The sequence below is a fragment of the Sceloporus undulatus genome, chromosome 3 (assembly GCF_019175285.1).
Source record: "Sceloporus undulatus isolate JIND9_A2432 ecotype Alabama chromosome 3, SceUnd_v1.1, whole genome shotgun sequence".
Taxonomy (NCBI): Eukaryota; Metazoa; Chordata; class Lepidosauria; order Squamata; family Phrynosomatidae; genus Sceloporus; species Sceloporus undulatus.
The window spans coordinates 102325741-102352885 of record NC_056524.1 but is presented as its reverse complement, the minus strand read 5'-3'; the positions used below and the strand labels follow the sequence as shown (position 1 = coordinate 102352885).

Below are 27145 nucleotides of genomic sequence, written 5' to 3'. Positions count from 1 at the left end.
ATTTCAAATCTCTACTCACGATTATATAATTCACCAGCAAAATAAGAATCCTGAGCCAATCTGGTCCAGTGTCCTATTTCCCAACTAGGCAAACAGGTGATCCCAGGAAGCTCTCAAAGCAGGACCTATAGGGCAATAGTTCTCTCACAGTGTTGTTTTCCAGCAACTGGTATCCAGAGGTATGCAGCCTCTGCTCCACAATATTCTATACACAGACATCACAACTAGCTAACCTTGAGTTAGTGAATGAGTAAAAATTACTTTATAGAGAGATGTTATTTTCAACCCATTGCACTACAAGAAAGCAAGTCACTCTTCTCCCCCCCCCCCCTCCACAGAAAGCACACAAGCACAAATGCAGTTATGACTGGAAAACAAAGGAATAAACCACCTTTATGTTTACCTGATCCAAATATAATGACACTTACCTTGTACCATTTAACTGAGGAATGCTGAAAGTGAGGGTAACAATCTTTTCCTGGGCAAGAAATAGATGTTCCTTGGGAAATAAACAGGTACTTGTCATTCGCGCTGTTACCTGAGCAATTTGCTATCTTTTTTGTTTCAACAACTATAAAGATATTGACACATGTTGATATTTCTTTCCTGTGGGACCCAAAAAGACACTTCAGGTAAAAACATCTAGAGAAGGCTCAATTCTGTGAAGGCAGGAAGAAAAGCTAAGACAACACAAAAGGTAGAATTGATTGTTTAAAAGCCTTCCATTCAGCACTAAATGCACTTGAATCCTCACCAATGTCCTTCTCATTTCAGAGATGTGTTTAATAATAATATAGTGATGAAACCACAACATACCACACAACTGTTTATTTTTTTTAAAAAAGAATCTTTATGATGGATGATAAAAATACATTTTAAACAAATTAACCAGAGAATATATCAGATAAAAAAAAAGAAGCAAATTAGACTGTAATCCAGTTTCCTAACTTATATCTGTTCGGTACATCAGAGAATGAGATAACAATGCTCAGAGAACCTCTGCATAGGATTTCAAAATATTAGCCAAAAGTGGTGAAGGTTGAAAGGATTCTGTCAGGACAACAAACCTGTTGATGCAGAGATATGTTCCAGAATGTTGAACTTTCAGTGGATTAAACCAAAGAGCATTCCCCCAAAGAGTAGGGTTGCTGGTAGCATTCCTATGAAGCTTTTCAACTTCTCCATCACTTGATTTCCAGAACCACTGCACCTGGATTTCATAGAGTTGAGAATAATTGAAGATCATGGTGGGGTCTTCAAGTGGTAAGTCACAGGATACAACAAATTTCTGGTCACTAATGGCCCGGTAGCTCACATCAGTGGACTTTTGGAGACATCCTGGAAAGATGTGAAAGTGCCATGCAATTTGAGAAGGAAAACAGCCATTATTAGTAAGCATGATCAGTGGTACTATGATCATTCTTCCACAACTGAGCTTATAGGTAGGCCTTGTAAAAGGCTCTGGCTTTTGCATCTCAGCTGCAAAAAATGACTGACCATATGGCAAGCGAGTCTTATCATTCCTTATTTTTCATAACCACCGTTTGTTCTACAGGGACATAGGAACAGAAGATTCAGCCTTATACTGAATCAGAATGCCACTGAGAGGGAAGCAATTACATAAACCACCACACAGCCGCAAATTGATTAACAAACTGTATAAAAGTACAAGAATAGGAGAGGAAACAAGTATTACACATTGGTGAACACAAAAATAGTAATATGTTAACCAGCAACAACAACAACAGATTGTACACAAAACGAAATCCACAATGTATTGGATTCAGAGATGATGAATAACAGATAGCTGAGTACAAGAAATTGCAATTGATTATCTCAGAAACTGCAATAAAGAAGAAAACAAATACACTGGAGAGTCAAAAGTATCCATATAACTCACATATTGTACATAAATTAGAAATAGTTTATAACATTTCATCCAAATCCAATTGCTAAAAGATGAACCCATTTTGAGTAAGACCAGACCAATGCTCCATCTTCCTCTGTATTGAGACCAGTGGTGAAGAACATTGGTGCTCCAGATGTACTCCAACACTTACAATCCCTTGAAACAGGCCATGGAACTGAACAGAACTGTATGCAAAAACATCTGAATGACCCAAAGTTCTCCACAATTACCCTAGGCTATATGGCAGCAGTTCTCCAGACATACAAACAGAGGTCTTTCTCAGACCTACCTGGAGATGCCAGGGATTGAAGTTGGGGATTTTTACATAAAAAGTATATTCTCTCCTGCTGAGCTACAGGACCTCCCCAATCAAGTAATGATAAATGTGGAGAAAACATGATGAAGTATGTAAGAAATGAGAGAAAACATATTTGCTATTTAACATGGAATTGGGAGCAGTGGTTTAGAAACAGGAATTTTGTATTTTCTTGATAAGACAGACAGTCTGTGTGCTTGTCACCGCAAAGTCCTAGAGCAATCCTAATTAGTCTTTGAGAAGTTACATGTTTGAAGAACTCCTCAAGCACAAATCATGTTTTTATTCAAAGTCTGCCACTATAAAAAGCCAGTTTTCTAACTTTTAAGCAAGACACTTTTTAAAACGCCTTGCTCTGTGAGAAAACTAAGGCTAAGAGGACTGTCTTCAATAAGCATTTGAATGACACAAAAAAGAAGCAGAACATGATGTCTTACCTGTTATGTTAAAATCTCTGGACTCTGTTCTTTTTGTTAACAATAGAGCAATCCAGCAAAATATTAGCATTGCGTTCTAACATAACATTTTTCAGTGGTGAATCTCCATTTGGTAATGAGCATTCATGGCAGACATAGCTTTTACTGGATCATTTTATGTACCTGTTCAACAAAATAAAAATGTAAAAATGGTGAACTGTCTTTGGGAGCAGCTTATCTCATGCAACTTTGAAGTTAGGGCTGGGAATCATGTTGCTAGGTGAAAAGTGTGCCCATCCAAGAGTTCATTCCCATGTGGGGGCTCCCCATCTGGGGATTTCTGGACCTTGGCCTCATATCTCCCTAATGATCCTCTGAACATGGCCACCTGCCCTTTTTGCAGGACTTTTTAAAAAACAAAAATAGACAAGTAAGTGGCTGCACCCACCCTCAAATAATCCACCAATTCCAGTTCTTCAAAATAGCCGTGGTGAGCCTCCTCATTTGCTGCTGCTCCTCAATAAAGTGTGGAGGGCATTTGAGACTAGAATCAGCAATCTCTGGCATTTTTACATTTTCTCTGGATCTCTGTGGCTGAGGGAAAATTGATCAGTGGTGATTTCAAGGAGGACATTCATGACTATGAAGAAGTCCCCAAGGAATCTAAAGGTTCTCTAGAACAGAGTTTGCAAAATTCTATTTAGAACAAATGATATGAATCAGTGGTAGGTAATGTCAGGTGCTGGATGTCTGAAATCTAACTCTGTTTGGTATCCCCTGATGGTTTGTCAATTTTCCACTTTATGTACATGCCAGTCCCCAGTTCTAATCGGCTGAAATGCCTCTCTTTAGGTTTAGCATTATATGTCAATTTTGTTGTTCTGTGTCTTCAAGTCCTTTCCAAGTTATGGTGACCCTAAGGGGACCCTATCATGGGGTTTTCTGGGGCTGGGGCCCCATTCCCACTGGCTTATAATGCGGACCAGGACAAGAATAATGGGAAAAGCGCCTAAGTGACTGATTGACTGTAACGTCAAGCACTTAAGCGCTTGACTGACAGCTGCTTTTTAAAAAAAGAGGTTCCAGAAGGGCAATGGGAATGGGGAGCAAAATAACCCGCTTCAAATTACCACAGGGAAAATACCAATGGGAATGAAAACAGGGGTAAAAAAAACCCGGGTCTCTTTGCACCCGTTTTTAATGGGAACCATGAGTCAGATTCGACTCAGAATCCGAGTCAGAATCGCAGCAAAATAAGCCGCTTTTTTGCCTAGTGGGAATGGGGCCTGAGTGTATGTGACTTGATCAAGCTTGTGCAGTGGGTTTCCATGGCTGAGCAGGGAATCAAACCCAGAGTCAAAGTCACAGTGCTCAAACCACTACAACACACTGGTTCTCTATATGCTGATGAGGACCTTTATATCTCTGGAATCTTCTGCCATTGGAACATGCCCCCAAAAAACTTATCCAGACCTTGTGCAGTAGTTAAGTAACAGAATACATGATGTATAGGAAGACATTTCCAGATTCAGTTTCAACAACATCAGATAGAGTTGGCCCTAGATAGTTTATACCAACCTGCCACAAACTGGTTGCAGTTCCTATCGTGCTCAGAATGGAAACTGAACCTCAACAGGATTCCATAGGATGAAGCTACAGTATAGAAAATGGTGCATGATTTTTATAGTGTAAATGCACCCATAGTAAGAAGACAGACAGACAGACAGACAGACAGACAGACAGATAGACAGACAGACAGACATGTTTGCCTTGTTACGTTTCATATGGTAAGATGAAGATGCCTATAATATAATGAAATATGCCACTATTCAAATTCTAAGTACTACAATGCACTACAGTGTTTGAGTATGGTATTTAAACTAAGGAACAAATCAGTGTGAATGAAGATTAAAACACTATTGGTAGTTGCTGAGGAGAAGAGAAAGATGGAAACTGTTTCTTCAAAAAGCATCTAAGACCTGGTTTCACTTCAGAATTTGCAACATTAGTAAACAATGCTGGTTCATTAGACCATGTTAATTATTGCTAGGGCAAAATAATCTCTGAAAAATGGCAAATACCTTCTACAAATTATTAGTCATTTGCTGAGGAAATCAGAAAAGAAAACAAGGGAGGGGGAGAAAATATACACTGTACCCATTAATAGAAACAAGAACAAAACCATCATTTTGATTATTTAAAAAATTTAAAAAACTTTTGTTTCAATAATCTCTCCGTTATTACAAATCACAGAATTTGTAATCTGAATAGAAACTGCTGTGTGAACAAATATCTTACCTCTGAATCCTTCCAGTTGCAATAAGAGCCGTGTTTGGCTCTAGAGATAACATATCGGTTTCCTTCTAATCAGAAGTTCCTTTACCTCAATATCATCATCTCTTCCTTTTTGCTACACATTTCCGGCAATTCTACTCATAAATGTGGGAGGGTAACTGAATGAACTTTTGAATGAAAGGAAGCAACTATAATGTCTCATAAAGGTCTTATTCATTATTTATATGGGGGGAATCAAAATTATTGCAACTGAAAACTCCCCCCATCCTGGTTTGGCACCTGGTTGTGCAAAGTTTAGAACAATAAGTTTCCATTTGGCATGTTTCTGCCTCATATCTATCTGCTCACCTGCCCATCCCATCAGGTGACAGACAAAATGATTTCTACTTCTTTCTGTATATATATGTGGCATGGTAATTTCTGAAAATATCTAGAGGGGAACAATATTGAAATGCTGAGGGTTCCTCTTCTTTCATGGTTGAACAATGTGAGGAATTGCATACCTTTCAACACAGATGTGCATGGGGTCAACCAACATCAGCATGTGGTCAATATGGCAAATTATAGACGAAGAAGAATACATAAGATTGGAGAGGTTACAGCAAAGTGCTTTAAATTGATCTTACTTGGAAGGGCAAAATTCTGCCTCTTTCTCTCCCCCTTGCTGAGTTAATTGATGGCAAACTACTTTTGCATTTCGAACACAATTTTCAGCAGTTGAAGTTGACTGAAGACAAAGGGAGAAAGAAACTGGGGCATTTTAAAAGCAGCAGAGAAAGTGGAACAACAAAGGATTAATCAGGACTGCCTCTGCTTAATTGAAATGGGGTTCAATGGTACAAGCTAAGCTGGGCATTTTCTGGGGTCTTAAATCTGACAAGATACCCAGCATCAGCTTCTTTTTTATTCTGTGGATTAAAAAAGCAGCATGAAAGAATTTGTATGTTGCAGTTCTTTCAAGCAGGCAAACGTGAGATGCATCTACATGGGCCAAATAAAAAGGTCTCACTGCAGATCCAAATGAATGTGTTTAGGCTGTGAGTATGATATTGTAATTTAAATTTTAATAGTGTCACAACTATTACCATTACATTCAGTGATATATGGGAATTATTATTTATAAGTAACATTAGTACAAAAATACATTACTAAGGATTCTGTATGGTGTGACAATAGGGAGGTCAATAGGGGGTAACACCATGAGTTCCTGTACTGGGTGACACCAACCCTAGTGATACCACTGCACTCAGGTATGTGATTTCTTCAAGTGAAACCTATATTTATCTCCTGATGACAAATTTCTAAAGCCAGCAAGCTAATTTATGGAACAGAGAGGTAGTAAAGACTAGTACTATGACAATCAGATGTCTTTTGCACTTCAGGGAGCACAGCTTCTAAATATTATTTATCCTTTTCTCTGAGCTGATCTTGAGTTGATGACAGCTAAACCTGTCCTGCTATTCCTGAAATCTCTTTCCAAGAGCTTGTCTACATGTTTAAAATACTCATTATTCCAATCAATTTGATACTAGAAGGTGATACACATGATTTGCAGGAGTTTGGTCTTTTGGTGTCCACCCTCCAAAAAATATCCTTAAACTCTGTAGAAAAATCCTTCATGGTTTTTACCAGAGTATCAGCTGAAATCTGCAGAAATGATCATCTTTGCATATGTAGACATCTGTTTTGCACACATTCGGATGAATGAGCATTTTTGGCAGAGGAAGGGTGAAGAGATGTGAATAGAGAAGAATTTGCACAGGAAAGTGAATACAGTTAATCACCAATGTGAATGTGTGAAAATGAGCACCAATTCATATAGTACACTTATGTGTAGACTAGCCCCGAATCACCAGCTGTTGCCAGCCTCCATTTTGCTCTCCCACTTTTCTTTTTTCCTCTCCTTTTCACATCAGTGTGTGTTACTTTATATTATAATTACTTACACTCAACAAATTTTGTCCCATTACTTCTTTTGCAGAGATCCTTTTGGAGGTATTCACAAGTTGCTTAGCTTTTCACTGTCTGAAATAATCTTCTCAAATTCAGCTATTTGAATGTTTATCCTTAATGCCAGATCATTTAGGAGAAGAAGGAGCCAAATAGCATTGCTTCTTTCACTAAAGATATCTGGAGCCCCACCGATTCCTTCCTACCACTGCAAGAACTTTTTACTCATATTTGCAATATCCTGTTATTTCACTGGTTACTACCATAAATCACAATTGCTTCAGAGAGTGCACAGGAAATTGCAGACAAACTCTATGTACTCTATGTGAGCTGATTTATGAAAAGAAATTTGCCAGTTATTTTAATACCCTTGGATGTAGTTCATCTGGTCCTCAAGACTTAAATTCATTTAGATTAACAAGGTATTCCTCTACTATCTCTTTACTTATTCTGTGCTGAAATTCCCCTATTCTGTCCTCTGCTCCATTATCCTCAGGTTGAGCACCCTTTGCCTTTTCTGAGAAGACTGAGGCAAAGAAGGTGTTGAGTAATTCTGCCTTTTCTCTGTCTTCTGTTAGCATTTTGCCATCTTCTCCATGCAGTGGCCCTACCGTTTCCTTCTTCTTCCTTTTGCTGCGGACATATCCAAAAAAGCCCTTTTTATTGTTCTTAACCTCTCTAGCAAGCCTGAGTTCGTTCTTTACATGCCTGTTATTTCTTAGAATTTCTTTTTCGTGATTTCCCCCTTTTTCCATTTCTTATACATGTTCCGTTTCAAACTTAGCTCAGTTGAAAGTTCATTAGTCATCCATCCTGGTTTCTTGAGACACCTTCCAGTCTTAAGGTAATGTCCTACCCTATCCCAAATCTTCCAGTTTCTATTGGACTTATCCAGTGCTCCTTTTCTATTCATGCTTTTTATTCAGAGGTAGGCTGACCATACATACTGTTTTAAACAAGACAGTACAGTGGACCCTTGTTATACGCTGGGGTTTGGTTCCAAGATCCCCTGTGGATAACAAAATCTGTGGATGCTCAAGTCCCATTAAATATAATGACATAGCAAAATGCTGTCCCTTATTTAAAAAATGGAAAAATCAAGGTTTGCTATTTGAAATTTATACTTTTTTTTAACATTTTCAAACCATGGATGCTTGAATCCATGTATAAAAAATCCGTGCATAAGAAGGGCCGACTGTACCATTCCCCCCCCCCATATTTCCAGACTGTCTCGCCTATTTAATATAAATCTCAATTTTGTCCATTTTTCAAGACAAATGCCATTAGTTTGCAAAAATGGCTTGAAGATCCCTGTTTGAAATAGTGATTGTCAAAAACAATTTGTGTAATGGGGTGTGAGACGTTTTATGATAAAGTGTTTAAAGACCAAAATTTGCTGCGTAAGGTTACTTCCTTGGATAAATCTCCATGGTACAATTTTGGTGAAATACAGTTCCCCGCTACATTTACCAAAATTTTGGTATGAGTCCTGTCACTGAAGCATAATTGTTAGTGCAATATGTACCTGTAGTAAATTTTTTATTATCAACTTACTTTGTTATCATCTTGCCATTTTTGTCTGCATGGTCAACATATTCAGAAGCCTCTTGACTTGAGTTAAGGGGACTGGGGAGGTGTGTTCACTAGCTCCTCCTCTCCCTGCAGTTCCCTGAAATTCTGCTCAGCTAAATTGGATGGATTCTCTAGAACAATTTGGAAGGTGCTGAAATTGGGGAATTAGTAAAAAACAAAACAAAACAAAAAACATCCCCCTTATTGGCAGAGTCATTTTATGGATCAAACACTTTCCACAAGCAGAATTTGTCCCATTCATAGACAGGCACTATTAGACTCAACCCCTCTAAGTGAAGTGCACAGTTGCATGTAATTAGATGCAACTGTCAGCTCAGCCTCTGAAAAATTCAGAATTCACACTATGTATATGTCACACTCTTCAATATTACTCTGCATTATTTTCTTGTATTTTGTACCACACTGATGCCACACTGGGGTCAAAATTCCTAATTGGGAAGGATCTTGGGGCTTCATGCTTGCAATACACAGGGCTAAGAGTGGAGGTTTTACCCTATATACTCAACTATAAGTCGATCTCAAGTATAAGTCGAAAGCAGGTTTAGGGGCCTAAATGATGGATTTTGATATAACCCGTGGATAAGTTGAGAGTAAGACTTAGGGTCATATAACAAAGGATCTAAAGGATGAAACAATGCCAAAGAACTTACAAAACTGCAGGAGACATAACTGTTTGTGTTCACACTGAACGATAGATAGATGAGAGAATAGAGGAAGGTTAGTGCTTCCAGGAAGATTACACTCTTGCATTTCACCAGGAGATGGTTTCTATTTTTACGAGAGTTAAAGTACAGTACTTACTTTGACCCATAGATAAGTCAACTCAGATTTTGGGGGTCAATGTTTTGACTAATATTTCTAGACTTATACATGAGTATATACAATAAGTCCAAAGCAAAATTGATGTGTAATCCCCACCAATTTTGGATATTCCCACAGAAAGCATACCTCACTTTCATACATGTGTAATCAGTAGGAAGTCCTGAGCAACATGAATACAAAGCATAGATCACCTCCTTGCAGAACTGTTTAAACATTCAGTTATCTAAATACCTTCCAAATGTAATGGAATAAAAAAAGCATGGGATATAAAGTTTGAATGCTGTTAAATCTCCTCTTGGATCCAATCACTGATAAGTAACTTGGCATATGACATATCATCCAGAAAACTCCTTGGATAACAGGCATTAGATCACTAATGTATACTTGCTTTTACAGTATTTTGACCTTTGCAAAGGTCTGCACTGGCCAGGATACTCCAGCAGCAGCTCAGAGTATCCCAGCCCCATAACTGCCTTGACCTCTCCTGTTATCTGAGCCTCCATTTCTGCTTCTCCTCTTTGTCTCACTGAATGCATCTACACCATAGAAATAATGCAGTTTAACACCACTTTAATTGCCATGGCTTCATCCTACAGAATCTTGGAATTTGTAGTTTTGTGAGGCACCTCTTTGGCAGAGAAGGCAAAAAAACTTTGTAAAACTATAAATCCCAGAATTCCATATCATGATGTCAAACTACATTATTTCTACAGTGTAGATGCACCCACAGTCAGTAACATATTGCTTGAACATTCTCACTCTTTTTTCTTACATTAGATGTGGGTTTTAAATTGCTGTTGTATTTTCGTGTCAGTGGAAGCTTTTTCCCCACACACAAAGATGTTTCTGAAAATAAAGATAGCATCAATTCAAATGTGTATAAACACACAGTTCTATAATTGTGAAAAATCTGCATAAAATCTGACCATAAAAAAGAAATAATGTGTTCTCTTTTAAGCCCTTTAGCAATTCTCCTGCTTGCAAGTGCTATTTGTGTATCCATTTATTTGTTTGTTTGATTGATTGATTCATGACTGTCCTTTCCCCAAAATGAGTTCTCAAGGAAGCTCACAATTTTAAAAACAATACATATAAAACATAATAAATTATAATATTAGAAGACAAACCAATGTTTTCATTTAAACACACCTGAATTAAAACCCATTGAAAAGCACATCAACAGGAAAGTACATCACATGTTCAAAGTGCCTTCCTCAGCAGCCAATTTCCAGAAGTCTACTTGAACAAAAAGGCCTTTGCTTGCCAACAGGACAAAGGTGTTGGTTGAGTTCCCCACAGCAGTGAGTGCCACAGCCTGGAAGCAGCCAGTGAAAAAACTCATGGTCTTCCAGTCATGTTTCTGAGGATGGTGGGCTGAAGTAGAATACAAGTAAAATTCTCATCAGGGACAATGCCAATATGGTGCACAAAATGCTGGTTGTTCATGTGCTGTGCTGACACGATTCTGCTCTCACAAAGCAGTTAGTGTTTTTTCTCCAGGTGGGTTTAGCAGGCATTGCGTAGCGGAGCTTCTTCCAAAACCTGGAATTTAAAGGCAGTGATTTGTCTTTTTCCCATTTCACCACTTGGCTGGATGAAAGAAGTTGCAAAGACTTGGGCAGGAAATCGAAATCAGTTGCAGGCATGTATTCTATTAATATTACTTTAATTTTTCTTTCCACTAAAGCCTTGTGGAGTCCCGTTTCAAGCTCAAGCATGACTTTGTCAGAGACGTAGTTCCTACTCAATATAATGATTAGTCTTCGACTTCTCTCAGTAAATGACTGGACATCATCAGTAATTGCTGTAAAGAGAAAAGAGAGGAGTTAAAGCAATGGTTCTCAGCCAGTGGGGTGGTACCACTGGCTGAAGGCACAAGAGTTGCTGGGGGGTGCAAGACTTGGAGGCCTTAACCCTCCCATCTACCCCTACTACCCCTCCCAAACTTGGAGGCTCTGATCCCTCCTTCCTCTTCCTCTTCCTCTTCCCACCCCCCCCCAAACTGTTCTATAGAGGAACAGAAAAGCAAGGTGGATGTGTGAAGCAGGTGCTTCTACCTGAGGGAGGAGCAGAAGGAGGAGACAGAGAGCAGCAGGGAAGCTTGCTAGTTCTGGTGGAGCCCAACCCTAGTTACTGATGCTTCTTCTCCCACTTGTCCTATCTGTCCTGGTTCTCAGGACAAGATGATACTGCAGCCTCAACCAGCACATCCACACAGTGTAGTGTGCCCTAGGTATACAATGGCTGATGGAAAGCCAGTGTCCACACTGACCCTCAGTGGAAGAGGTGGCCAGCAGTGCCTCTTGCTCAGGTCCACCATCATCACCTGGGCCTCCTCATAGGAAAATAAGAAGCAAGGTGTAGCTTTTTGTGAAACAGTATGTGTAATACTTGCACACGTGTTAAATATTGAATTTATTTAAAGAAAACTCTTCTAATTTGAATGATGTTATTTCCTTTAAAAATGTCAAAATATGAATGTGCAAGAGACAATACACACACTAAACCAATGGAATATTTTATTCATATACTATGTTGAGTAGGGAGTGCATGACATCCCCATGTAAATGTAAAAGGGTTCACAAGGCTAAAAAGTTGGAGAACCATAGGGTTAAAGTTCACTGAAATGACTGGGAAATATTAGAGGCTAGTCAAAATATTTCCAGTGTATTATTAAGGGCATGTATTAAATACACATGTAACTCGCAGGGACTATACAAAAACCATCTCTTCTACTACTAAGTACTTTATAGACTCAACTACAGTCCAAGAAATGTATGCCCAAAAAACTGACCCTAAAATCCAGGGTCGGCTTATATACAGGTCAATACAGTCACCATGGGTTGAAATCGATTGGAGGGCAGTTAACAACAACAACAAACAGCAATATTGCTTATAAAGGTCATTAAAAAAGCAGCCCTGATGCCTTACTCTTCATGCCTCAGCAGTGATTTCTGAAAGCGCTATGAGGCAGGAGTGTGTGTGTGTGTGTGTGTCCATGCATGTGCACATCTGTGTGGTGACTCCTTTCCCAATTTGATCTTAACACTTTTTCTTCTCATCCTCATCTGCATTTCCCCTGATGACCAAACACCCCCTTTCCCTCCGCTTTCCAATCCTAATGAAAAAAAATATTTATAAACTGCCCTATAACAGAATTTTCAGGGCTTCAGTATAAGAAACAAATTAAAAACGACGACACTAGGGGGGGAAATTATGTTTGCCATTGGTCTTCCTGTGAGGCTGAGAGGGTGTGACTTATCCAAGGCCATCTAGTGAGTTTCCATGACTGAATGGGGATTTGAACCCTTGTTTCCCATGAAACATTCAAACCATGCCGGCCCATATATAGCATACTGGATGCCTAAAAGACAAAATTATCTCTACAATGCTGTTGCAAATACAAGGTTGCAGCACTGCCCCGGTTAGGAAGTTCACTTCTCCACTTCCTCATCGGCTCTTAGATATAAACCTAAGGAACTTTCTTCCAGATATCTTCTCTTGCTTTTTCTCTACTTTCTGTTGCTCTAAGTTGCCACTAATTAGGTTTTTAACAGAAACTGACATTTTTGTATTATCATATACAAAACATATACATCTTTTTTAGCATATCAGAGATTTGTCATTAAATGTATACTGTAGGCATGTATTTCATGAATAACTAAAATCACATTGACATTTACTAGTCACTCCTTTATTGAAGGCACAAACAACCATATTAAATGTTGTCCTTGGTGCACAATACAAAGTTGGGCAAGAGTCACACAAGGTCAAATCTGAGGTCTCTGGGGACTTCAGAGATGAATTCATTTCTGTGAAGGAAGGAAAGTAGGCAAGATGTTATCTGCAATATTATCTGAAACTAGACAGCTCTTCCTTTAATCAACGTGACTGCTTAACCAGATTATAGAACAGTCAGTTTAACCTACTTCAGCCACATATTTTTGTTTTGAGCAGAGTAAAAAAAAAAATAATCAAAATGTATTCTTTTCAGGACGGGAGCACAAGTTCGAAAGCTACTTTTAAAAAAAAAACCAATTTGTTCATTGCAGGATTTGAAAGTCCATTGTCAGTACTTTAGAAAATGTTTTCTTTAAGAAGTGTTGCATTCTTTGTTATTTTTCTTTTACAAAAAACAAACAAACCACCCTCCCTGATTATTTATGTGAGAATAGCATAAATCTAGAAAACGTCATGATAAAATAGACTTTATCGCATTGGGGAAATTGGGGAATTCCAAAGGCATTATCCAGGGAAAGTTGTGCTACTGAGGCTAAGATTATCACATGACATTGTGATTAGAGTGGGTTTGTCCCGGGAATAACCAGGAAATAACCATTCCTGGGATAAGCCCGCTCTAATCGTGATGCGTGTGATAATCATACTGCAATCGCGCGACTTTCCCTGGATAATGCATTTTGAATCCTCCAATTTTCCCCCATGTGATAAAATCCAATGTCTCTAAAATTCCTTACTTTTTTAAAAAAAAAATCTAAGTAGGAAATGATATTGATAACACCTAAGTTTTTAGTTGGTGTGTGTGTGAGAGAGAGAGAGAGAGAGCGCTGCCTTGGGTCCCACTCTGAGAGAAAGGCTGCATAAAAATGATGATGATGATGATGATGATGATGATGATGATGATGATGAGGTTTGAGCATTTGACTGTGACTCTGGAGATCAGGGTTAGATTTCTGCTCAGCTACAGAAACTCTCTGGGTGACTTTGGGTGAATCACCTGCTCTCAGCCCCCAAAAAACCATGGTAGGTTCACTTTAGGGTTGACATAAGTCAGAGATGACATGAAGGTGTACAACAATAACTAAAGGTCGCATTATTCCTTCAGACATAATTATTTTAATCTATCACATTAAAATGTTTTAAATATTTTAAATGACTTCATATAAGTGCATACAGTTGCCCTCTGTTTGCACAGACTTCATATTCACGCCCCTCGCTTACTCACGAGGAGCAAACGAAGGGGATTAGAATGGGGCACACACTCAAGTCATGCGCCTGCAGCCACTCTCAGGCACATGCCCCCATTCAAGCCTATGCGGTTTGAATATGTGTTAGTTTCCGTTTTTGTGGGGGAGGAGTCCGGAACGGATCCCCACAAAAACAGAGGGTTGATTGTATTTTCAAAGCAAAAAATTCCTTTTTTTAAAATGCATATAGAAACGGACTGACTTTCCAGTAAACAAATGCAAAAGGAATGTGAATTACAACATTATGTATTTCATCCCTCATTTGTTATGTGCTTTCAAGTCGATTCTATCTTATAGGAACTCTATCCTTGGATTTTCTTGGCAAGATTTATACATATGTGGTTTTGCCATTGACTATTTCTAAGACTAACAAATATGACTTGCCTAATGCCACCTAGTGGGTTTTGGTGGCTGTGTGAAAATTCATACCTAGTCTCCCAATCCTAGTCCACTATACTGTGGTGCTTCCATATATACCAAGTATATATATTTTTAAATCTCCATTACATGGAGACAGTGATAGTCCCAAAAACATATAAGACCATTGTTCCATTTTGTCTCCATGTAATGGAGATGTTGTACATTTTGTAGGAATGTTTATTTAGATACATGAGGTGGAGGGAGACTTAGAACAATGTGGCAGCGAGAACCTGTTTCCTTCCTCCAAAGCCGAATTGGAGTTGGCAGATGACATCTAAGGATTGATCTGCACATGCTGTTAAATGTGTTTGTTTGCAGGGATGTCAGAGTTCTTTTTGGAAAATAAATAAATAAATAAACTCTTTTAAAAGTTCAAAAGAAGGGGAGGTGTAAATTTTCTTTTCTGTCACAATGCAAGGGTAATCAATTATGAGCAGAGGGATAGCCCATAGGAACTTTATTTCAGTCACTATTTACAAAGGAGAGGTGCAATGCAAAAAGTTCCATCTCCCTACACACTCTGTTCCCAATCCAGATTGCACAGATTGTGTGGAGAGCTGCATTTGTTTTTAAAAATGAAACTTGAAGTGGCTGTGTAAGACACATTTAATGTACTTAAACCCTAAAACCTCACAAACCTGTTGATTGTTAGAGCAGATAAGCAATACCTAACCAAATGGAGAGATGGCCCGGTCCAGTATAAAATAACCTCTGATGCCCAACATTGTCTCTGAACATCAAGAACAAAACTTGGAAATACTACTATAATAGAGAACAGTTCCCAGTATCAACCAGCCAAGATGGCTGGTAGTGATTCTGGGAGGTGAAATCCAAAAATGTAGCATTTCAAAGCTCTGGATAATTGGAATTGATGGCCCGCTACAGATGGGAATTTTGCGGTGTCCTCCCAGTGAACTAGTGATAGATGAGGCTGGGCATTTAAATGCCCAGCAGCCCTAGTCCACGAAGACGCCGCCATCATGGCTTGCCACCCTCCACACAGGCGGTGCCATGATGGCGCGAGCAACATGCAGCACCGAAATGGCACTGGCAGGAAGTTATGTGATCGGCACGTGCACATGTATGAATTGCACCCTTCCAAGAAGCTGCTGTAGGCAGCTTCTTTTTGCTCCCGGGACGGAGCACATCGTTGCCGCGCCATTTGGTGGCTGCAGCAATGATGCAGGGCAAATGAGCGGCACGGAGCTGCTCGTCTGTTGAGCCCCATTGTTAGCTTTTGCTTCTATCAGCTTGGATTCATGGCCAAGTAAAATCAACCATTTAACTGTGTGTTCTTTTGTCATTGACTTTGAATCCTATGCACAGGATGTTCCTTTTAGTCACAAACAGCTACCTGACATAGTTCCTGACTGTTCAAGTACAACTTGAGTGGATAAGTTCAGTTTCATAATATCCCTAATTTTGCTATGAATTCAGAATGTGAGGCTGATTAACCATTGACTCCTGATATGATTATTTCACATGAGAAGCCTTGTATTTTGACAAAAACAGCTCTGCACTCAAGTTTTTAACTCTAATCTCATTCCACCATCTTACCTCCTCCAGGGCAGATATCTCGTTCAAAGATGCACAGTTTGTATCCAAAATGATCCTCTAATGTTTGGGGTAATATCTCCAATGCAAATTTTCTCTCTTCACCATATATAGGTCCAGAGTCTTTCAAGTAAGACACAAAGGCATCGTACAGTTTTCCATCTAAAAATATCAAGATACAGAAACCCAAAGAATTGTTTGGATATTATTATAGGAACAGCACGGTTCTCTTTTCTTCTGCACTATGTAATTGCTTTGGAAAATCAAGTTTTGCTGCCTGGAATGGGAGAATGACAACAGTTAAAGGTAATGACAAATAAAAATAAAAATTAAAAAAATAGAGGTGGGCCCCAAAAAATTTTGCTGCCCTAAATTAAGGGCAATATGTCATTCCCCATCCCATCCCAGACACACGCACCATTTCCTACACAGAAAAATGTATATGCCTCTTAAATCCTACTTCAACACTGGTTGTAGGATAGCATCTTCTAAGGATCCCTAAAGAGATCTTTACAATGTGAACTGCTATGATGATGATGATGATGATGATGATGATCCTTTAGCCTCCAAAATCTTGTTGATGTGGCCAAGCCCAACCACCACAGCATACACTATCTAAGATGGCCTCCTCACTCTTTTCAATGGTAGGGCTGATCCTGGAGATATATAGTTAATGACCCCAGAACCACAGAATATTGTTCAGAGATTGAAAAACTGTAAATTTGGACAATAACTCCCAGAATTTCCCAATAGACAAGTATTAGGCATAAGACTACCTTCTGAATATATCTATAAAGAGTGTACAAAATGTAAATGAATTTCATTTTAGACTTGGGTCCCAACTTCAAGATATCTTATTATGTATAAGCAAATATTCCAAAATTTGAAAAAATCCAAAATCTAAAACACTTCTGGTCCCATGAATTTTAGATAAAGGAGTCTCAACCTGTAATGAAGATCAAGTGAGAAACAACAGTCCCCTCTACATTCCCAAGTGGTATTTACGAGATTTAAAAGATGCATTTACTTTTCCCCAAGCAAAATGATTTGAGACAGCACTGTAACCCCACTCCACAATATGCAGAACCCCATAATGCTTTACCTCCCAAGGTTTCATCCTTCCCTGTTATATCTCGGTACAATAACACAAGGTCAACTCTGAACACCACAGACAGAATCACCGCAAGCACAACAACAAATGAAAATAATATTGCCATGATAATTCCAGTTGTAAAGACATGAACAGGTAGATCTGCATTAGATATATCTAGGTGAGAGGAAGAAAGCAAAAAAATTATTGCTAAAAGGGACAAAAATCCTCCTGAGAAATCTTTTATCAATTTAAAAAATGCTAATAAATCAATATCAGACCAATCTACTGTTAACTGCCAACCCAGTATACGTCTAGGCATAATCAAGATGACAACAAATATTTTGACTCATATGGAACGGGGCTCCTACAGTCTGACCTCTAGTTATAAAGCCATGTTTTGTTTGCTCTCAAAAACAACCAATTTTGCCCAAACAATTTCAGACAAGTAATTTACTTACACTCTTTGTCATCTGTTTGGTTGCCATATGCTGGTCAACTAAAAATTCCTCAAATTTATGTTTGCTGAAATAACATGAATGACAAGAGGATGTGTATCAGAAAGAATTAATGGGGTGGAATGGTACTTTGAATATGAATGATGCTCTGCTGTAACTATAAAACAGAGGTGGCCAATATGCAGATGTTTTGGGCGGCAACTCCTATCACTTTAATTTCATTCCATCCTACAGAATCCTGGGATTTAGTTTTGTGAGGCACCCACACTCTGACAGAGAAGGTAAAAGGGCTTGTAAAGCTACAAATCCCAGAATTCCATAGAACGGAGCTTGAAGTAGTGTCAAACTGCATTATTTCTACAGTGAAGATGCATCCTGATGCTCAGAGAACAGTTTACCACAACATTTCTGTATCTAGTGTTGTTATTTCTACACTGCTTGGGGAGGAGGGGTCTTTAAGTCCCATAACACGAAGAGATTTAAAATAATACTCAAATGGGGAAGATTTAAGACTTCCCCCACCAATATATATTATTCCCAGTCTAGTCAGGGATGCATGCAGTTACTAAAGAATAAAAGAAAAAAATCTTCCTTTGCTGCATAATATAAATTTAACATGCCAGGTACTTTAACCATGGGTCTAAGACACTTTTTCCAGTTGGAATGATGTCAATGAAAATTGGACTAGAGGTGTATTCACACCACAGAAATAAAGTAGTTTCACTTTAACTGCCATGACTCTATCCTACAGAATCCTGTAGTTTGCAGTTTTGGTGAGGCACCAGAACTCTCTGACAGACCAGGCTGAATAACTCACCAAACTATAAATCCCAGGATTCCACAGAATGAAGTCATGACAGTTAAAGTGGTGTCAAACTGCTTTCTGCGGTGCAGAAGAGATACCAGTTACACATGCTTTGTGCAATGAATTGTAGATGGGGCTTTCTTTGAAGATGCGCCAGAAACATTTTTTGGAGGTAGACAGTTGGATGATATCACATCAGTCCTATGCCCCGACTGTCCAATAAGAGCAGCCAAAGGCTTTTCTGATACAATTCAGAATTCTAGATTAGACCTTCAGGGCCCTCAACCACACGTAGGCAAAATGTATCTCACATTCAAATTTCCTGTTCTACAATGCTAGTTGTTGGTGTTATTTGCCATGCATTAAATTAAATTATGCAGGGACGTAGCCGGGGGGGGGGAGTTCTTGGGGTCCGGACCCCCCCTTCCATTAGAAAAATGAATGGTGTGTGCTGCTGCGCCGCCACACCCAAGCCCCATTATAATGGTGGCACTTAGTCTGGACCCCCCCTTCCTAAAATCCTGGCTATGTCCCTGAATTATGCAATACCTTTTTGTAATGTATGTATCTGACGTACAGGTTTCCGCCCATTGAAAGACAAAGTACAGATGTATGATGAATTCATGTCCGCCTCTTCAACACTTTTAATCCACAACTGCTTTGAGACATATTTCCGACCATTTTCATAACTGTCAACAAGTGTGAGAGAATAAAGATTTAGCAGCACCAGTTGCTGTGTGGCTTCTACTGCTACTGCTCTATGGAGGTTGTACCCTGTTTCACATTCACCATGCACAAGCTGCCTCAGTTTTTCCTAATGTGCACATTTATTTACATACATAATGTACACACTTACAATATTTCACAAATACACACACTTTTTCCCCATTGACTAACAAATGCTTCCCTCCCCCCACCCGGTTTTCCCCTCAATTTTACACTTTCTGATCTTTTTACTTTTAAAAGATGTGCACATTATTTTGCATGAATGTTTTGTCTCCAGAGTGCCCAATAAATCCTGCAAATTCTCAAAGCAAGATACATTTCTTCTCTCAATGAGTCTTGGGAGTTGCAAAAAGACTACTTTCATCAAAACTATTTAATCTAACATTATTTTCCACCCTGGCCCTGCATTTATCTTTGGTTGCAGAATGTTTTTCTGCAATCTTAAATTAAACATGGCAAAGATGGAGCCTTAACATGTTTCTTTGTAGCTTTTGGCAAGATAGGCTGCATCCACACTGCAGAAATAATCCAGTTGGACACCACTTAAAACTGCCATGGCTCAAGGCTATGGAATCCTAGAAAGTGTAGTCTCTTGTGGCACCAGAGCTCCACCTTTCTGTCTTTAAGCCAATCTTAGAGTTAACGTTACATTAATCTACAGCACTTTTCTAGATTTGGTTGCATCATGCAGCTTTTCTGTTTTTCTGTCTATTTAGTTTCCTGTAATAGAATGAAATAGATTCCTGTAATAGAATAACAATTATTGTGATATCTTAGTTTTGGATTCATTCTCATTCATAGCCTCAAACATTTCTGTATGGAAAGAGAAAAATAACTACACCCTGTATCTTAAAACATATCCTGAGGAAAAGACAACTGAAACCCTAACATAGGAGTTTATCACCCTGGGGATAATTTCAGCATTAAAGAGAAATTAAAGTGCATTTAAAGCATCCTGCAAATAAAGCTAAATGTCAAGTAATTGCATGAATGATTATCACATACAATTGTGCAAATAAAGTGATACTGGAAATGCATAGTCACTGAAATCCTGAGATGCGCATTAGTCCTTTCTGTGAACACTTTAATGATGGGGTTTGTGCAATGTGTGCCATTGTTTTGCGTAATTACATGATTTTTCCAGGATATTTCCAGGATAAACTCCTGATCTCCTTTGTGTGATAAACTCCATATACATTTTAGTCCAACATCTACATAGTTGCTGGCTTCACTAATCCATAGAAAAGGCTTGGGGAAGTGACATTCTGAGTAACTTCCTGTTGGAAAAACGGCCTCTCAAGACCTAAATGACCTAGAGAAGCCCACAAACATGATGAATATCCTCCCCTAAACTCTTTAGGAGACACAGGATGGGAAATTTTAAAGAAAAGTCACACAGTGCAGCCCTCCAAGTTGCCCAAGTGACTAATGCAGTCCCTGAACCTAAAACAATTGCCCATCACTGCCACAGAGAGAAGGAAGGGAAACTCTATGGATATGCAGAATGGGTTTTCTCAGAAATTAAATGGCACTGTTTCCATCTTTTTGGTATCCAACTTAGTAAAGCAGGGACACACCTTCTCATCTCTATTATTATTATCAGTAGTAGTAATAGTAGTGGTAGTAATAGTAGTAATATCACGATCTTTTCCCAAAACTGGGACCTAGAGTGGCTCACAATATTAAAAACATACAAAAGTAAAACACAAAAGTAATACATCAAAGACATGTATATAGATATACATCTATATCTGTCATGCTTCTTGAAAAAAGAGTTATCGAATTTTGATGTGGTGAAGATTCAGAGAATTCAGTCTTCAGGGTTCACCCTCCCCATCCAGATGAATGATAATTTCCCCGGGAAGAGAACTGGCCATTCAACCTATCTCAGTTGGTTAGATGACATTGCCAAAGAGATAGTTTGAGAAACTGGAACAGACTAAGTGCTATTTCTATAAATGCATTCCATTATGGATATACATTATAGTGATTTCTAAGACCACTACTTACTAAATATTTTCTTTCATTTGGCATAGTGAACCCTCTTCCTCAGCATCCTCACATAACTCTATTAAGTCATAATTGCGGCTCCAGGAGAAAGTGAATTGGTCTGAATTGCTGGAATAACCCAAAAAGGCTGTGCAGTTTAGTAACACTTCTTTGCCTATGCAAAAAATAAATTAAAAATTAAAATTAAAATTAACGACAATAACGAAAGTCCGCTTAACTACTAATTATTTACGGCACATTTGTCACCTTTACCTGCTCATCCGGAAGGTGAGAATACTGTGCAGAAATTTGTCCCTGAAATGCATAGTCGGCTGAATGCCAATTCACAAAAGTTCCTCTAACCAACTGCACCCAAAAAGCTTTTTTTCTCATTAGAAAACTGCTGCATTAGCTCTAAGGTAAGAGTCAATAATTACAAATAAGCAATAGAAACTCTGAAAGGCTACCAGGTTTTCTGAAACTTTGTGAATTATCATGTTAAAGTCCAAAAGGATGGCAATCTACTTTGGTAAAATGTATTACAGGTTGAATATTCCTTATCTGAAATGCTTGGGGCCAGAAGTGTTTTGGAGCTGGGATTTGTTCAGATTTTGAAATATGCAAGTAGCATAGTACATACCTCTTCTCCATTTGTGGGGCTGGAGAGAGCTATGAAGATCTGCAAAATGGCAGGAGGCCTGAATTTGCACTGAGCACTATTCTTTTATTCTTGCCATTTCACAGATACTTAGGTTCAAAACACACTGCAAAATAATCCAGTTTGAGACCACTTTAACTGCCCTGGTTCAGTCCTAGGGAGTTTTGTGAGACATTTAGCCTTCTTTATTAAAGAACTCTGGTGCCACAATAAATTACAATTCCAAGGACTGGATTATTTCTGCAGTGTGTTTTGGACCTCAGTCTCCCCTCAGCCTTGCATCTTTTTTAACCACCCACCTGCTTCAGCCATCGAGAAGGAGGCTGCAGTGCTCATATCTGTTCATTTTTCTCCAGCTTCATGTCTTGTATGTTTGCTACATGTGTTGTTTATGAGACCGAGGCTGGAGAGAGTCTGAAGATCTAAGAGACAAAAAGCTGCTACTTCGAAGGCGGAAGCAGGTGGCTGCCAACACTCATGTCATTTAGGCACCAGGTTAAAACTTGGCTATTCACCAAAGCCTTTGGATCACATTAATTCAACTGAAAGTCTGTTATTTATAGTTTTAAAAGCTTCTAATTTTTTAAAATGTTTTTAACTGATTATATTGTTTAATATGTTTTTGTTTATTAACCTATCTTACTTTTTTTAGCCTGTTTCACCTGTTTTAATGCTATCACAAGCTGTCCTGAGATATAGGGTCTTCTTGATATAGGGTGGGGTATAAATATTTTAATAAATAAATATTAAATATGTCCACATCACATGTTGAATTTGGAACTGATGCTTGCTTTTTAAGAAATAATATATTTAAATCTGAACAGACATATATGGCAAGATAAACAAAATCTCATGATGTTAGAAACAGTGAAAGGTACCTATTTCTGTTTTGGAAATACTGTGATCTGATCCAATTAATGCAGGTCCTGTGATTTCCTTATCACCTTGAGGAGAGAAAAAAATCCTTATTTGACTCAGATTCAGTCTGCCAATAAATGTCAATAGGTTCAATATAGGATAAAATAGTTAAATTATTTTAGTGTAAAAGTATGCTATGCAATTAAGCAGAGATAGCTCTTTCATTAATTAAAGTGTATCAAATCCATTAATTGAACTAATCATTCATTTACAGGTGGCAGTCTTGTTTGTAGACCACTGATATGCTACAGATGATGAATATGGATACAAAAAGATTTTTAAAATAGTAAACACTGGGCATGCTGCAACACATTTTTTGTGGGATTTGCACCAAAATTTGAAAACACTGCTTGTTTGACCACAACTCTCAGACAGCAGTGGGCCCTGGATATGGATTTGGGGTCCTCTAATCCAAAGAGGATCTTTCCAAGCACTCAATCAGAAACACTACACACTGCCTCTGATTATGTCAGTCTGATAACTGACTACCAAGACAGTGACCTTAATCCTAGAGGACAGGTTCCTTAACTGATTTGGAACCCAGGCTGACCGGTACCACTGGACATGTCCAGATATTTTTTTTAATTTCTTGTGCCAAGAAATAGGTTATTCGATCTGTATTGTTCTTCCTCCAGGCATGACTGCACAGACCTTTTTCCCTGGCTTTGAGGAAGGAGTTTCCAAATTCACAAAAGATTTTTTTACAACCATGCTTGCTTATAGTTGTTTAATATTATATTTACTGTAGGATACATTGCATTTAGCATAGTGGTGTATGGAAGAGATAGCTCTCCATATTCATGTTCTTGTCATAACCGACAATAGACCCAATTTGTTAGGTGGTTTTGTTGAATCTTACCATTCACTATTAGTTCTACTGTATGGGTGATATTGTATCGCCTTCCTTCATGAACAAGTGATTTCACACATGTGTACTTCCCATTATCATCAGCTTTTAGCTGTTCAATATGCCATTGTTCCTCTATTTGATTCTCGATCCTGCTACAATTCTGTTTAAGTAAGAATGGTTCAAAAGGGGATTATGATTAGCATGAAACTTCCAAATCCAAAACAAGTACAAAAGATTGTATACGTTTCATTGATTACAGGAGAAGACTAAGGACTTACCTCTTCCGAATCTGAGACAAATTCGGAATTTACGCTGATTTTATCGCACAGAGTTTTCCGTCAAAACAGCTTCCTGATAAACCTTGCCAAGAAAACCCTGTGACAGGGTCACCTTAGGGCTGCCAAAAACGACTTGAAGGCAAACAACACCCCCATACAAAGTCTTGGAGGATGAGGAGGAGGTAATGGCATCCCCCAGGGGACTGTGCCCAGGGGGGTGGGACTTCTGGCCAGAAGGGGCAGACTTCTGGTCAGAAAGGGCAAGGCTTCCACCCAGAAGGGCCATGCACCACCTCTCCTTGTCATGGCTCGGTTTTCCACAGGAGAACCAAGCCATAGCAAGGTGCTGGGCCGACCGAGCGCGCACCTTCCCACCTTCTTGTGGCCGCCACGTGCCCTCTCAGATGGCTTTACATGCCACAGATGGCACATATGGCATGGGTTCGCCAACATGTTTGTAGTACTTTAATAGTCATAGCTCTTTCCTACAGAATCCTGAAACTTGCACTTTGGTGAGGTGCTTGGATTCTCTGATAGAAATTTGTACTCAAAGGAGCGGTCTACAGTATGTGCAAGATCAAAAGAGTAAGAAACACAAGATACAGTAGAGGCACTAGAATTGTAGAACTCATTCGATAGTGATACACCAAGCTACTTATCTTCCCATCTTTAGGCATAAAGTTTTTCAGGCAGTGATCTGCTTTTTTTGTTTGCTGGAAGGTAAGAGCGATTAATAGTATTTCATTTTATCTATTTAATTATTTACTTATATCCCACCTTTCTGTTGACATGGACCTAACACAGCTTGCAACATAGATTAAAACAAAATATAGCTAGAAACAATCAATTAAGATAACAAAGAAATTACAGTCACTCCTCTGTTTTCACAGGGATCCATTCTGGACCCTTTGTGAAATTGGAAAATCCATGAAAATCCAAGTCCATGAAAACAGAGAGGCGACTGTATATATATTTAAAAACAATACAAACCTAGAACAGTTTAAGAACATTTAAGACATAAAGAGATTAACAGTATATTATCTCCCTTTAAAAGTACAGTTTGCAATAGCTAGTTAATAGACAAAGTCCCATCACATGATCCAAACAATTATTCCATTATATGACCACTCACCATTTCCAACCCTTTAATCCCACTGCAGAAAATTACTTTAAATGTTGGATTTTAAAACAGTTTATCATCCACCTTTTGCCTCTGAACACCCCATCAAATAATCTAGGAAGAAGTGTTTTTTTAAGAAATACCTTGTACCATGTTATGCTGACAGTGGTGGCAGGGTGAGGGATATCGCTGCATGCAAAGGGATAGGATTTGCCAACTATTCCTGGTATCACAGTTAACAAATGATCTTCATTGAAACAACTTTCTTTAATTTTTTGGATAACTTTTAATGACCACTGGTAACAGGTGGGAGCATCTGTTCCATTGCTGTGCGGCATAATGGAGAAAATGTATTATGGTCACTATAAATAATTTTTAAGCAGAACAGTTTTCCCAAAATTACAAACACATATCCACATGTTCCTTGCTTATATTGGTCAATGTGTAAATTCTTTTGAAAGGCTTCCTGGAAAAATCAGATATTTAACCTCTCAAAAGTAGAAAGATATATCCATTCAGAACAAAACTTTGTTGTTAAACTGAGACAAAACAACAGTATGTTACCCTGTCAAATGAAATAAGACAACTGTTTTTTACCCAGAGTTTGGAAAAATTCCTTTTTTCGCCTAGAGCCAGAATCCATGAACCAGTACACTTCTACTACTATAATAAAGGTATTGGTTGGCTATAGCTTCCACTACTCTTGTTGGGAAATGTGAGATATAGTAGTAGATCTCTCAAGCAGAATACAGTGGTTCCTCGGGATACGAAATACCCAGGTTACGAAATTTCCGGGATACGAAAAAATCCCATAGGAAATAATTGTTCCGGGTTACGAATGTTTTTTCGGGTTACGAAAAAATTTTTGGTGCTTTTCGGCGCTATTTCACACGAAATCGCGGCTTTTCCCCATTAGCGCCTATGGGTTTTCGGCTTACGAAGGCTTTTCGGGTTACGAAAGCGGCCGCGGAACGAATTAATTTCGTAACCCGAGGCACCACTGTAATCAAACTGGCAATGCAGAAGCAGAACAATTACGAGTCCCACACCCACCCACACAGCATGAAAGAATTAGATTTTTAAAAAATGTTCATGCACTATGGTGCGCTACAGACCGCCGAGAAGTGGCGGTCTGCCACTGCCACCGGTTGCAGTGTCCGGGAACCGCAGCAGCCAAATGGTGCAGTTCCCGGACGCTGCCAAGAAGGAGTGTGAAAATCGTGGTCCTTCTTGCGGCCCGGAAGAAACGCTGCAAGGCACTAGTCGCGCACTCGCGGCGTCACGTCCGCCGCGCGACGTGCGGATGCACAGTGTCCACTACGTCAAAATGGCAGTGGCTGTGTGGAACGGCCGCCACCATTTGTTACAGACTCTGTCCGTAATAGGAGTAGGGGTGTCTAGATGAGACGCCCCTTTTTCAAACTGGGACATCCTGAGGACGTCCGAAATGGTGGTCTGTAACCCGCCCTGGTCACTTTTTTTTTTTTTTTTTTTTTTTTACAATATTGCAAATCTAGTCATCCTACATTCTGCTTGAGTTTGTTATGAAGTTCTAGCAGGGGAGCACAGCTATTGTATATCCTTGACCAAACAGCCATTCATTCCTTCTGTCTGGGATGGTCATCCCCTTCCATGGAGTGGTGGGTGAGGAAGGGGACTGGTGATGGATGGGTTGACAGATGTCATAAGCACACTGGATTGCACACAAACTAATTTTAGTAGGTATCGCTTCTAACTAAACATGTGCAGGATTATGCTGTAAATAACTCAGTTTCTACAGCCCTACTAGTATATCTGGATAAGGTAGCATAATAGTAAATTCAACATATTTACTAATCTTCCCCTTTCCATCCCCATCTAAAATATGTCAAAAAAGGTCAGCTTCCTCTCAGTATAATTGTCGTCTTCCAGTTCTACATGACCTCTTAAAAGGAGGTGGCAATTTCCTTTCAAAGATACAGATTCAGTTTTCATGACTCAGTGGTTGATAACC

General features: G+C 38.9%; 2 protein-coding genes across 3 annotated transcripts in view; both read right to left on the bottom strand.

Annotated features, from left to right (window-relative positions):
* LOC121926691 (interleukin 18 receptor accessory protein) overlaps positions 1–2796 on the bottom strand; it is a 21141-nt gene extending 18345 nt beyond the window's left edge. The window contains exons 1-3 of the mRNA XM_042459873.1: positions 2663–2796; positions 1068–1338; positions 429–606 (exon numbers count right to left, since the gene is read on the bottom strand). Coding sequence (XP_042315807.1) covers positions 429–606; positions 1068–1338; positions 2663–2732 — 519 coding nt within the window. The 5' untranslated portion in view covers positions 2733–2796. The remainder of the gene's footprint in view (positions 1–428; positions 607–1067; positions 1339–2662) is intronic.
* A 6467-nt stretch (positions 2797–9263) lies between these two features.
* Positions 9264–27145, bottom strand: part of IL18R1 (interleukin 18 receptor 1) — a 28080-nt gene continuing 10198 nt past the window's right edge. Inside the window, exons 4-11 of one of the 2 annotated variants that reach the window (XM_042461149.1) lie at positions 25296–25479; positions 23764–23914; positions 22865–22930; positions 21350–21503; positions 19163–19302; positions 17363–17527; positions 16264–16422; positions 9265–11105 (exon numbers count right to left, since the gene is read on the bottom strand). In XM_042461149.1, the coding sequence (XP_042317083.1) occupies positions 10744–11105; positions 16264–16422; positions 17363–17527; positions 19163–19302; positions 21350–21503; positions 22865–22930; positions 23764–23914; positions 25296–25479 (1381 nt within the window). In that variant the 3' untranslated portion in view covers positions 9265–10743. Of the gene's footprint in view, positions 11106–16263; positions 16423–17362; positions 17528–19162; positions 19303–21349; positions 21504–22864; positions 22931–23763; positions 23915–25295; positions 25480–27145 lie in introns of both variants that reach the window. The other variant, XM_042461150.1, reaches the window with a different exon arrangement.